Here is a 14,364-nt window from a genome sequence, read left to right as displayed (position 1 = left end):
ATAATTTGCCTCTCATGTACTGTAGATCAATTGACCCACGCTATTAAATACTTGAGTGTATTTGAAGGCAAGATTATAGTATCCATTGTTCTCCAGTATTTTCTAGGAATGTTCATATACCACTTTTTTCAGTGATATCAGTACAAATACTCAACTCTTTCGTATTCACCGATATACCAAGTAATCAATACACTCGTATTTTGATGTATAAAATTTCAGTTAAACCAATGACAGATATTTTTGAAAGGAAGACCTTTCGTTTATTCCTGACAAAAGGCAGAACAGTCACTCTGCAACAAAGAATTTAAGTTCAAAACGTGAGTATTGAGTACCATTGTTAGCCATACATGTCATTTACTTGCTGCTGGTTAAATGGCCAAAAGAGGGCGCCATAAGTATCTGTGACTAGTATCGGCAGCCTTCGTTGGTATTGGCTCAACAACGATACCTGGTATCGGTACTCGCCCATCCCTGGTATTTTCTATAGCACGCGTTCTCTTGGGTGGCGAGTGAGAAAAACAGTTGGGTCAAAAACAACCCAAAATGGGTCAAAACTGACCGACCCAACTTTTTGGGTCCTTCAATTAATCCCAAAAGTCGGGTCAAATGAAAAACCCACAAAACAAAACAAAACAAGTGTCTTGCTTTGTGGGATATTAATTTAATTTGACTCAATTTAATTGCGATAAGTAACAAAAAAAAATTGGGTCAGTTTATTTTTAACTCAATTCGCTTTGGTTATTCAAGTCACCCAAAAAGTTGGGTTAAATAAATAACCCACAAAACAACCCCAAATATTGTATTACTTTGTGAGTTATTAATTCAAATTGACCCAACTATTTGGGTTAAATAACTCAAGAAGTTGTCGGTTTATTTTTGACCAAATTAACCCAAAGAGTTTGTCCAAACAAACAAGCCACAAAACAACAACCTAAAAAAACTGCATTGCTTTGCGGGCTATTAATTTAATTTTACCCAACATTTTTGGGTTAAATACCACAAAAAGTCGTGTCGGCCCATTTTTGACCCAATTTGGGTTATTTTTTACCCAAATGTTTTTAGAATGTATCCTAGCTGGCTTTTGGGAAGAGGCGGGTACGACCTGGACTAGCCATCAGCCAATTATAGGACACATACAATGGATATAAAAAGTCTACACACCCTGTTTCAAATACCAGGTTTTTGTAATGTTTAAGAATGAGATTAAAATAAATAATTTCAAACATAAATGCACCTTTGTGACCTGTAAACTGTACAACTCACTAAAAGAGTAAGCTATCAACAAAACAGGAAAAAAAAATATTATTATGCAGGTGTAACTAATGTTGTGGCCAATGAGTGCATTATGAAGTGTGGCCACATATTTTTTGAAGGCGTGTTCAACTTGTCTGCAGGAAAGCACGTGAACACAACATTACTGACACAAACCTCCAATTTTGGTCGTGACCATGCAGTGCTGTTTGAGTGTGTTTGGGCTTCATCTCTTTCCATTGACAACAGCTCTTGTTGTGAGGGCCCTCTGTGATATAACACACCCCTTCTGCTCTCCATTCAACGGCAGAGTGTATTTCGCTCGCGGCCGTCTCCGGTTACTATTGGCAACTGGAGAGCATCAAACTGTAGATGGAACTGACGTATTATTCCTTTTTTTTTTTTTTTTTTTTTAAGGGGATTCAAATTAGGATGAAGGCAAGGCATGTGGAGCAAACAAAGGGCAATGAAGTGGGGCAGAGGCTGGAACAGATAAATTGGTGTCTTGTCTTTTTGATGGATATGTTTGCCTAAGCAGCTTGTGTGCACTTCACTGTGAACTGTCATCAGCGTTTACAAGAGCTTTCATTACACACTGGAAATGCTACATCATTATTATTTTGTAGTGCTTGTCTTCATTAGGTTGCAGGTGAGCTGGAGCTGACTTTATAATATATCAATATATAAGGCTCAAACAACTAATCACACTCATACCTATGTACAATTTGGAGTGTGGGAGGAAGCTCACGGGAGAAAACCATGCAAGCACAGGGAGAGAACTTGCAAACTTCAGAAGCCACAATATGAGACAAAATGAGAAAAAACAGCTGAACACTGGAACAACAACAAAAAAAATATCTGAAATTAACTGCAATGTGCAATGCCATTCAAGTATAAATAAGAGGTTAACACAGTGTTAGATTTTTAAAAAAGTCAAACTTTTAACCCTTTGAAGACATCTGACAGGACTCAGGAACAAAAAGGCGTTTATTGCCACAGAGTGGTGTCTTATAGGTACCGCTGGAGTTAATAAAGTCGTCATTTAATGAAAGCCCCCATAAAGTGAAAATAAAGGTCTTGTAAATGTGACACCCCACTGAGAAGAGAGTTGGTAATAAGCCTGCCAAATGCTGAATTATTAGAAAAAGAGCCAAGTATATAAAACGAGGCTTCGAAATCATGAAAAATCAAGCAACGCCATTAACGCCACTCTCAAATGTTGTGGGCATGTCCATTGAATGCGCTGAAACCACGCCTTGCTCAACTATCATCTATAAGTCAAAAAAACTTTTATTAGCTGTACTGAGTCACTGACTGAGTGAATATTTTAACGCTATATATATAGATCAACAGTAAGTAATACATAGTTCTTAATCTTTGGATATTTTCTACAATTATCAACAAACGTGTATAGAATGTATTTGGAAACACATCTCTGATTCATTTTACAGGGTCTTTGACCTCCAGATCCTTTCTGACAGTATGTTGCAGAGAGTTCCATTTCTGGTTATATAGTCTATTATTGCATACACATATCTGTGGTGAAATCACAAACAAATAAAAAAAATTACACAGGAAACTCAAGAGGTTCTACTGTGTAGACCAATTTCCTTTGCCTTGCGATCAAAAACAGCATCTTCCGGTGGAGGCAGTCATCAACACGTATTGTTAAATTAATAAATTACTCCAATTTGTATCTGTTGCTAGAAAAAAACATGCCATTGTATCATATACAATTATTATTTCATAATTACATTTTTATTCTGTATTTATTAAACAATCAGCTGTGTGCTTCTGACTCTGCTGCCTAACTGCTTGAATTTCCATTCAGTGGCTCAATAAAAGATTTATCTTAACTTATACCTCATTGACAACATAAATGAGAACAGCATTAATGTCTTTGGAAAAGCAGATTTTTGGATGGTATTAGACTGAGTATAGTGTTTCCGAATATGTCATGTTTTGGTTTTGGCGGGTTGGGTTTTGGTTTAGTTTTGGGTGTTTATGTTGTCTTTTTTCCGGTTTTGTCTCGTCCATGTGTTGCTAATTAGTTGCCTTGCCTGCTATGTCTCCCAGGTGTGTCTTGTTAGTGTCTTGTTAGTGTTTTATTTAGTGAGTGGTGTTTGTTCACGCGTTGTGGGAGCATTGTCTTGTCTTGTCCAGTTGAGGTGTGCTAAGCTGTGTTAGTAGTGGCTACTTGTGGTCAAGTTTCAGTATGTTTGGTCAAGTGTCTCTACGTCTGGTCAAGTTTCTCCACGTTTGGTCAAGTTTCATTACATCTGGTCAAGTTTCACTACGTCTGGTCAAGTTTCACTACGTCTGGTCAAGTTTCTCCATGTCTGGTCAAGTTTCTCTACATCTGTACAAGTTTCACTACGTCTGGTCAAGTTTCTCCATGTCTGGTCAAGTTTCTCCACGTCTGGTCAAGTTTCACTACGTCTGGTCAAGTTTCACTCTGTCGGGTCAAGTTTCTCCATGTCTGGTCAAGTTTCTCCACGTCTGGTCAAGTTTCTCCATGTCTGGTCAAGTTTCTCCACGTCTGGTCAAGTTTCACTACGTCTGGTCAAGTTTCACTACGTCTGGTCAAGTTTCTCCATGTCTGGTCAAGTTTCTCCACGTCTGGTCAAGTTTCACTACGTCTGGTCAAGTTTCACTCTGTCGGGTCAAGTTTCTCCATGTCGGGTCAAGTTTCTCTATACGTCTGGTCAAGTTTCTCCACGTCTGGTCAAGTTTCTCCACGTTTGGTCAAGTTTCACTACGTAGGGTCAAGTTTCACTACGTAGGGTCAAGTTTCACTACGTATGGTCAAGTGTCTCTACAGCTGGTCAAGTTTCCCTACGTCTGGTCAAGTTTCTCAAAACGTCTGGTCAAGTTTCTCCACGTTTGGTCAAGTTTCATTACGTAGGGTCAAGTTTTACTACGTCTGGTCAAGTTTCTCTACGTCTGGTCAAGTGTCTCACCACCAATCCAAGTGTCTCACCTCCAAGCCCACTGTCCCTTCACTTCCTGCCAAGTCTGTCCTGCCAAGTCTGTACTGCCCAGTCTGTCCACGTCATTCCCCAGTCTGTCTTCGTCCTGCCCAGTCTTCTCACGTTCCATCCAGTCTTTTTCTTAGTTGCTGAGAATAAAGTTCCCTATATTCTCCATTCTTTGTCTCCCTGCCATATTTCTCCGCCTTTGGGTCCATCCACCACATCCACACACCTTCATCCATAACAGAATAATTGTCTCGTGCGTGAATGTCAAAAGAATATTTCGATTTTTCAACTTGCAACAGTAAATCAACAATTGGCATGGTTGTGCTCTTAAAGATGTGCTTGAAGGGTAAAATGGGGGTCCAAAGGGACATGAAGGGTGGGATGAGTGTTGTTCATCACGCTCCTTCAAAGTCACCATCATCCCAAAGCTCACATCAACCTATCGATTGATCTCCGTGATGGATAAGCAGCTGCAGAGCGAGCTCGTTGCGTTGTACTGGCCTTTGTTGTTTAGTGCCGCAATACGACACATCATTGATTGTCACAGTCTTGTCTCCTTGGGTACCAGCAACAACGGATCCATCAGCGTGGTCATGCGGTCAAAGTGAATGGTGAACTAAAGGTCGCGGCAAAATGAACACAAAGTGAAACATGGACCCTCCGTGACATCACAGCTGAGAGTGATGATTCAGAGGGAAGCCCTGTGTGTATTCTTTTAACAAAATCAATAAACAATCATCAAAATTAGACTGTTAATGTCTTTGTAAGTCGCAAACTTTCAGCACCACAATAGCAACCATGACACTGATGCTAGTTTAATGGGATTAACTGACTGTATATAAACGTAAGTTTAAAAACGCAACATACTACATAGACTGTACACAATGTTCCCAGTAACAATGCCCTATGTGAAGTTTCCTCCCCAGCGTTATACAACAAAGTGCTAAATTTAATTCACAGTATGGGTCACATTTCACAAGGTGCACTTCCAGGCGTTATGGTGTACAGTAAATGTCCCATGCAGCTCTGCTCAATTAGCCATGTCTGCACCACGCAGCAGCCAAGATGCTAATTAATTAGCCGCTCCAAAGTTGAGCGGGGGGTAATTATCCAATCTCAGCTGACTGGAAAGAAGACACTGCGATGATTAAAAGTCACGCTGGTGGTGCGTCGTGATGAACAGAGTTATTGTGTTTCAAATAGCGCTGGTGTTATCGTTTTGTCATTGCAATGGCTGCAGAAGAGTGCGGTCACAGATTACAATAGCACTTGATTCCATGCGGATAAAGAGGAGAAGCGAAAAAGCGAGTGGCTGCATCATTATCTACGATTATATTGGACCACTGAAAAGCTTTTCAAATTTTAAGTTTTACCAAGATCAATCCATTCATCTTTTATAGCAGCGGGTCTCAAACTGGTGCACGTAAGCTATAGTTTGGGCATCTGCAAAACAATTTTAAATAAATTATTGTCGTATCAATCATGCAAATGGGGACCAGCCCACCAATAAAAAAAAAAAAAAAGCAACCAACCTTAGCTTTGGGCCTAGTGACAGTTCAGATTATTGTAACATATAACAAATATCTGGCATCCCTGCATTAATACACAATCAACTGAAGTTTGTTTATAAATCACGTTAACATATTTTTTTAATCACTGCAATACGTCCAGGCTCTGAAGAAATAAGCAGCCCCAGACTATCACACTACCGCCACCATGTTTGGCTGTTGGTAGGTTATGATGTTTTTGTTTGTTTGTTTGTAATTTTTTAAATTTGCCAGTGACATGCAGTCACGTCTCATGTTCTACTGCGGGCCTAACATAGCTTACATGATTTTGAAACAGGAGAAAACTCAAGCAAGAACATGCAAACTACACACAGTAGTGGGTGGACTCGAATGCCCAACCTCAAAATTGTGAGGTGGATGGGTGACACTAAAAGTGTCATCCTATTACAAAAGTAATTGCTGTAAACATTAGAATGGATGTGGTCATCCTTGTTGGTACTACTGTAGAATCAACAGAGTATTATGTTTATGCTTCCTTTGCAAAAAGCTTCTCATGTCTTCCAGAGAATCTGGCGTCTGCAGTAATGGGTGTGTTCTGCAACATGTTGGAACTTGAGTTTGTATCTCAGATATTTGAGGCTGGGCAGAGCTGAGCTAAACTCCTGACTAAGGAAAAAAACAAAACAAAACAAAAAAACCTAATGATGCATCACAATTGCCAAACAAAAACGAGCGTGACTTTGGCAAGAATGGACAGTCCAAGCTGTCCATTATCAGACAGGTGGACAAACTCGTACTCTTCCTCTTTTAGCTGCCTCAACGCATTATGTAAATAAGTATGAACACAATCATACCAATGTTACTCGGTGTTCTAGCTATTAAAGGATTAAACGGCAGGGGGAGCCAAATAACAGAGGGCAGTTCTATAATGCCTTGAAGAAGCCTCTATCGCCAAAGTGAGACTTTTTTTTTTTTTTTTTTTTTTTGGAGGGGATGTTATATAATAGATATCATGGACAAGAAAGGACCGTTTCTCACCTCATCATATTGTGTCTATGCTCGCATTTTGGTGGTACTATGGTCGGGTAGTAAAAACTATCATTATGGCTCAGCTTCAGAAAACAGGTGAGCCGTGATTGGTTATTACCTGAGCACTGAGCAACTGTGATGTCATTTTCAGTTGACAACATGTGGCAAAATGGCTGCCCTCGGAGATTGGTATTTGATTAAAAAACAAAAAAACAAAAAAAAAAAACGGAAGGATTTTGCAGCTTAATCATGTTCTACAAATGCAACATTAATCAGAATACTATTTCGACTCGACATACTAGTACATATTATTATAATGAAAAAAGTCTGGGGTTGACTTCCTCGTTATGAGAATAAAGACGCTATGTTACATGTTATATTATGAAAATAAAGTTGTAATTTTAACATAATAAAGTTATAATTCAAGAATTGCATTTTAACAAGAATAATGTTAAATTATAACAGGGCAAAATCTATTGAGACAAAAAGGTGCAATGTTACAAGAATAAATTCAGTTAGTAAGTTATTTTTATTGTATTATTAGTACAGTATTTTTTTAAGCTATTATCTAAGTCATTATCATAATACAGTACATATGAGAATTTACATGACTATTTCTTGGCAAAATGTAAAGCTGCTCTCTGTAACCATTTGACAAACAATACCTTTACAATAGCCTTTTTATTTGACCATTTATGACTGAAATATCTTTTAATTAAGAAATAACTTAGCTGTTCACAATGGGTATTCTGGCCAATAGTTTTCAGACTGGATTTTGGTTCGAATTTCCTGTCCTCTGCCTCTACCTCTGCGGATGTGACAACATGTGCGCATTGTGTACGTGAAGTTACATCCCGGGAGACCATTTTTGTGTGTGTGCGTGCGTGCGTGTGTGAAAAATTAAATTAAAAAATAAATAAATTTTAAAAAAGCGTGTGCAGTTTCATTTTTCATCAACAGGTGGCAGTAGCGATTCAAAATTGAATTTTCTGCGTTCTGCAGCTATAAAATATAACTAAACAAAATTGATACAATAAAATCAAATTCGAAAACAATCAAATTCTAACTTACTTTGAAACTCTCTCATGTGGTTAAAAGACGACACACTAGCTGATGCTCTTCACTTGCTTTATTCCCACAAACGGTCGAGACAGACACATTACGTGAACCTTCAAGCTCCTACCCATATAAAGAGAAACTTTTAACTTCATACAACAAGCATGCTGGGAAGTGCTCGACTTCACCCTCGCTACTTCCACTACTTCACTACATTTCACATCAAAGCATACTGTTGATATTTTAAGCACAGCAGACATCCGGAACTTTAAGACTTTTTTTTTTACTCAAGCAGCAGTATTCTACTTCTACTAAATAAAATGATTTGATATTTAGACACTTGCACTTTGACTCAAGTATTGCTTATTAATTGCGCGTACTTCATACAAGACTGCCCACAGGTAAGAGTAGGAGGGAGTAGGGGGGCGGAGGGTTCGACATTGGTTGACAACGAGAGGGGAGGTAAGGGGGTTTGTTGCTTACTCCCACCCACCTGTACCTGAACGAAGGAGTGCCAGTCGTCGTCCTCGTCCGATTCTTCGAGGGCCACTTTCCCGTCTTCCTCCAGTAACAGCGGAAGCAGCATTAGCGGCGGCCTCCCGGCGGCCAGGTAGACGTCAGCCAAGGCGGCGGGGAGCTGACCGAGCGAGTGAAGCAGCGCGCCGAGCATGGAGCCGATTACGGCCTGGAGCGAGGAGACGGTGTGCCAGTGGCTCCAAGGTGAGCCCGATTCTCACCACTGCCTACCATACCTGATTCCGTTGGTTGCTGTGATCGCCTCCGAGCTACTTCGGAGTCACAAATAGAAGCATGGCGATTACAAAACACGCTCACGCACAAATCCTTTGGGAAGTGAAAGGTGGAGGTGGAATGAGGAAGTGGACCAGAGAAGCCATAACAGTCTTTTGCTCTGATCATGTCAACAACAACTTTACTACAGTCAGTGACTTCGCGTAACTCACATATTCGTGGAAGTAAAGGTACTTGGGGGGGTCACTTTAGTAAAAGTAGAAGTATTAACTCATTCACTACCAACCATTTTCACTGAAGCGTTTTCCTCGATTTTGACTGATTTTGCAAGGCCCGCGAAATATTATGTTCTATTTCTATAAAAATATGGAATCTACCAAAAGAGAGATTAGAGTCTCTTCTTTTATCAGGAAAAACAAAGTATATTCCTCTCTGTTTCTGCTGTGCAGCAATTAGCAATAGAACATAGCTAAGTTTCATCACGATTCACAATTCTGCTTAGAACTGTGGGGAAATCAGCTTGTTTTAACATGGCCTGGTTGATCTCTTATACTCTGCTGCCACTCAGTAGATGGACTGCATCAAAGCCTTCTCTATACTCTGGCATAAAAAACAACAACAACAAAAAACATAAATACATCTTTGGGACACTTAAAAAATTTAAAATATGACGTATTTATACGTTTTTGGGAGCTAATGAGTTAAATAAAACGTTACAAACTCTGACATGTACAAACGTAAAGTTATAACAACAATAAAATAAGCTAGACTTTTATGTTATCGAAACATATATGAACTATCAAAAAATAATTAATTAATAATAACGTAAAAAATATATACATATATCTCATCTATAAGTGTTTCTACAGAATATTTGAATGCCAGAAGGCTTGCGCAACACATTGCATCTGCCACTAATCATTCTTGGAGCAGCCAACCCCAAACAATTTACCAATTAGACAATACAAATTAAGTATAAATTATTTTTTTTATTGCCGATGATATACCACACCCATTTTGATAACTGGCACAACAAAAAGAAGAAAAAAAAAACCTCCACAGAAAATACATTACTTCACTTTTATTAACTTGCATAGTAAAGGAATCATATCATTGGATACAGCTTTGCTACATGCTAGTTTGTGATAGTATAATCAAAACTACATGTCTTGCTTAAACAAAACAATACAACAAAAACAAAATAGCCAACAAAAGCAACTGAACTCCGTTCTTTTTTGTTTATATATATATATATATTTTTGCATACAGAATATTTGAACAGCATAAACTGGTTTTTTTTTAGGCTAGCAGAAGACAACACTTTTGCCATATCTGAGAACTGAAACTTCAAACAATTATGGTCCTCCATATCGCTGCAATTTTTTCCATCTTACATCTTTTCCAATGGTACAAGCAGGTACTATTTATAGTACTGACCAGATATCGTTAAACAGTGCTTATTGGTCAAATAGATTCATCACTAATCTTTGTTATTGACATTGCAGAGTCACCACTTTGCTGCAGCATGCACTCAGTCTCCTCTCAGAATATATTTGCCTCCTTGTGCTGAGAATAAAATACAGTAAAGTCTCATTCCCTTCCATTTTTGCTTCCTAGCGATTGTCAATTTCCGCCCAAACTGAGGCGAGAAGAGCTGGTTTGTGGATCGGTACCAATAGCTCTGATTGACAGGTGATTAATCCAAGGTAACCTGCAGGGGTTGTCTCCAGTTTCCAGAATGGATGGATGGATTAACCTGTGAGGAATCGAGCACGCGCACAAATCCCTTCAATCCCTTCACACCCGAATGTCTCACTCTTAATTCTTTACTACTCCACATTTTACTATAGTACAGTGGGACATTGAGATACACATTTTATTAATTTCGTGACCATGCTTGTTACTTAAAACACTCGTACCCCAAATTATTATTCAGCAATAAAATGAATGGAAATACCATTAATCTATTCTAGCCTCACCCGCCAAAAAACATTTGAACAATAGCACTCTGTAATATACTTTATTTTATTTACTTTATTTACTTTAAAACATACAATAATGACATGATTAAATAGAATGTAATCTATTTTTATTTAACTTCTATGGACATTGTGCTGTTTTCTGTTGGTGTGCACACCTTGGCTACCTCGGGGGAAAAAACAGACGTACATTGAGCCAGTCAAAAGTCCTCAGTAACCGCATTAATATCTTCACATATAAACAATATATGCCTATGAGTACAGTTATTGTGTCTGTCTAGTGATGCTCTGCTGTTTGTGTTAGAAAATTATTGCTTCAAGGGTTATGATACCGTGACACTGATGCTAATCGTTAGCCTGTAAATGGCGTTTTGCGTTGTTTGTTAGCATTAAGCTAAATTGACTTCTCTAAGGCAAAGCTATGGGGTTGTTTTGAATACATAGCATGCAATTTTCTCAGTAAACCTCTCGTGCGAGTGGCAATAAACATCTTGACATTTTTTAATTTTTATTTTTTTTTAATTTTTATTTATTTATTTATTTTAGGAATTATTCACTACCTGCCAAACTGCTGCTTGTGAGCTAAGTTAACTGCCACCACTCAGCGCTCATATCTCAAATTTTTGCACAGAAGTTACTGGCAACTTTATCGTGAAAAACTTGTAGGTCGGTCACTCGTATCTGAACTTGACCAGTTGTCCCAATGCCTCAGTCCATGTTGCAGTTAGCACGCATGCTATTTTTATAGTTGAATGAACAAGAACTTTTTCAAGGGTTTGTAAAATGTACTTAGACTTGTGGTTTGCCAGCACAAACCCTCCGATCCTTTTACAGCGTCCATGTTCCAGCTGCATGTCACAGCCTGTTTTTTTTTTTTTTCGTTTGTTTTTTTTGGTGCTAATTTACGCTTTAAGTATGAGAGGCCTGACTCTTTCTATCTCCCGTGTCCCGCTGCCAGGTCTGGACGCACCCTTGCATCGGTATGCCTTGTCAGAGTGGCATCTCTCGGGCGTGGATCTGCTCCAATTGACTTCGGAGGACCTGGAGAGGCTGGGAGTGTCCAAGATTGGCCACCAGGAGCTGATCCTCGAGGCCGTGGAGAAGCTGTGCTCCTTGGTGAGGCGGGAAGTACAGTCATGTGTGTTTTGTGGACAGTATGTGACCATGGTGACAGTGAGTCGAGGGATGTTTGTCTTGAGGGTATTGATTGAAGATGTCATATGTTCATACTAGTGTGCTGACACTGCTTTTGAACAATTGTTTATTGTCTAATTGAAATTACAACACATCTTGTTGCAAAACATCACGTTCTTTCCTTTAGAAACATGTAAACTTAAGTGGACCGACTTTGTCTTGCCCTTTTCTGCTCCAAGGTCCTTTAAAGGGGAAGTAAAAAAAAAAAAATCTAAAATAAAAATGATCATATTTTGTATGCAGCACCACTAGTCTAAATACAGTATTTTGGTTAGTATTGCGCTAGTGGAATATGAGTTAAGCAACAAAATCCAGCTGTTTTTTATTTTTTTATTTTTATTTTATTTTATTTTTAATCTATATCAGGAGGCGGCCATCTTGCCAGTTGATGTCAAGTGAAAATGACATCACAGTTGCTCAGGTCTCTGGCAACAAGCTCAGCTTCAGAAAACAGGTGAGCCATGATTGGTCGTTGCCTGATCACTGAGCAACTGTGATGTCATCTTCAGTCAACAGCAAGTGTCAAAATGGCCGCCCCCTGAGATGGGTAAAAAACAGCTGGATTTTGTTGCATAACTCATATTCCACAAATGTAATATTAATCGGAATGTCATGTTTAGACTAGTGAGGTCACATTATGATGTCATCTTCAGTCGACAGCAAGTGTCAAAATGGCCGCCCCCCGAGCTGGGTAAAAATGGCTGGATTTAGCCTCATAACTCATATTCCACAAATGTAATATCAATCGGAATCATGTCATGTTTAGACTACTGAGGTCACATGTAGCATATTATAGTCAAGAAATGATTAAGGTGGACTTTCCCTTTAAAAGGTCAATTTTTCGATGCGCTTAGTGTGGAAGAGCTTGGTCGAGCCCGGACCTCAACCCCATTTTCTATTCCTGTATTTATAATGACCAGGTGTCCTTGAAGTGAACCTGGATGCAAATTTTATGGGACCACTGCTTTAATCCTGTAATGTCCAATTAGTGCCGCCACACCACTTGTGTGGTATCTTTATTTATACCACTTAAGCAGTAGTAGTGTGTTTGTAGGCTCATTGAGCGAGACAGTGCAGTGTGACAGCCAGTGAATGCCACACTTGGCGGCTCAAGCAGCTTAAACCTGTTGCCAAATCGCAGACAGGAGCCTCCATGCTGGCTCTTTTTCTATGATTGTGAACGCTTATGTGAAGCTTTTAGAACAGGCGCTTGTGTAAAACGGTTTCTTAAGGCGCACTTGCACGGTTATACAGTTTTCATTTACATTATAAAGCGCCTGTTTGGCATGTTGTGAGTGCGCTGATTCACGAAACCAATCATCACATGAGGGAGGGTGAACACTTTCCAGTGCGCCGTTGCGTCATTACAGCATGGATAAGACCATGAAAAATTCATGGCCACTCTGTGACTGTGGATTAGTGCCACTGGTTGATATGTAACAACAAAGCCCATTTGGAACAAATCTCTTGACCCCCACTGAGGCTGTCCTGAATGCAACCTGTAATACTCTCTTGGAATTGCATTTGATTAAATTCTTATGTAATTTAATTGCATTTATTGTAGATGTATCTCCATGCATCTTAATGAAGTGTTCCTTTAGTTTTGCTAGATAGCGAGCTATGCTGGACTGTAATTGCTCAACTTGGCATTGCAAATCATGCAGTTAAGATGTTGAATCCCTTCACTCATCTTAACTTTAAAACAGCCACAGCTGTTTTCTTAAGATGAAACCCAGGGGCAGCCGATAAATTGAAAAAGCAGAGGCCCCAAAATTGAACCCTGTGGAACACCATATGTTACGTTATACATGTGAATTCATATTGAACATATTCATCCAATAACTTTCTTTATTTGGTCGACATAGTTAGTATGAAGGGATTTAAATAATAAAGAAATCACGCGACCTACCATCACAAGTTAGTGACACTTCTAAAGCTATGCATGTATTAATCTGGAGTCACGAGTTAATACCATTTAAATTGCATCAAAGGTTTGCGTAAATTTAAGATTTCAAATTGTCTCGTAAATTGTTCCCGTCAGTCATACGGCGACAGTGGGGAAAACCTGCAGGGCCTGACGGAGAAGCTGCGAAGTGTGGCCCACAACTTGCAGATGGGCGTCCAGGGTCGCTGGCGCCACAACAACAACGACGGTCAGAGTGCCACCAAGCTGTCCACCGGTGTGCTGCACGCAGTGGTGGAGCTCATCGCCTCCGCCAAAGGACTCTTCTCCTTACTGAACAGGTCAGTGGAGAGGAAAGTTATCTAACTGCTGCACACACGGTATGCCAAATCCTATTTTTACCAAAGTCAGGCTTTAGTAAGAATAGTGGCATTGTGTAATAAAAACACATTATTTAAAGGGGAAGACAACCTTAAATATTTATTAACAATATCTTATATGTGACCTCACTAGTCTAAACATAACATTCTGATTAATATTACATTTGTGTAACATGAGTTATCAAGCCTAATCCAGCTGTTTTTAATCCATCTCAAGGGGCGGCCATTTTGCCACTTGCTGTAGACTGAAGATGACATCACAGTTGCTCAGGGCTCAGGCAACCACCAATCACAGCTCACGTGTTTTTTTTTAAGCTGAGCTGTGATTGATTGTTA

At 39.3% G+C, this 14,364-nt stretch overlaps 2 protein-coding genes across 3 annotated transcripts in view; one reads left to right on the top strand and one right to left on the bottom strand.

The window, feature by feature from the left end:
* The window catches only part of rps6ka1 (ribosomal protein S6 kinase a, polypeptide 1), a 52,538-nt gene extending 43,921 nt beyond the window's left edge, over positions 1-8,617 (bottom strand). The window contains exon 1 of one of the 2 annotated variants that reach the window (XM_077538106.1): positions 8,316-8,617. In XM_077538106.1, coding sequence (XP_077394232.1) covers positions 8,316-8,492 — 177 coding nt within the window. In that variant the 5' untranslated portion in view covers positions 8,493-8,617. The remainder of the gene's footprint in view (positions 1-8,315) is intronic. The other variant, XM_077538108.1, reaches the window with a different exon arrangement.
* Positions 8,289-14,364, top strand: part of cnksr1 (connector enhancer of kinase suppressor of Ras 1) — a 29,555-nt gene continuing 23,479 nt past the window's right edge. The window contains exons 1-3 of the mRNA XM_077538105.1: positions 8,289-8,542; positions 11,510-11,667; positions 13,787-13,989. Coding sequence (XP_077394231.1) covers positions 8,491-8,542; positions 11,510-11,667; positions 13,787-13,989 — 413 coding nt within the window. The 5' untranslated portion in view covers positions 8,289-8,490. The remainder of the gene's footprint in view (positions 8,543-11,509; positions 11,668-13,786; positions 13,990-14,364) is intronic.

This window comes from Festucalex cinctus, chromosome 12 (assembly GCF_051991245.1).
Source record: "Festucalex cinctus isolate MCC-2025b chromosome 12, RoL_Fcin_1.0, whole genome shotgun sequence".
NCBI classification, from domain to species: Eukaryota; Metazoa; Chordata; class Actinopteri; order Syngnathiformes; family Syngnathidae; genus Festucalex; species Festucalex cinctus.
The sequence above is the reverse complement of the archived record's forward strand: the minus strand, read 5'-3'. Positions and strand labels throughout refer to the sequence as shown.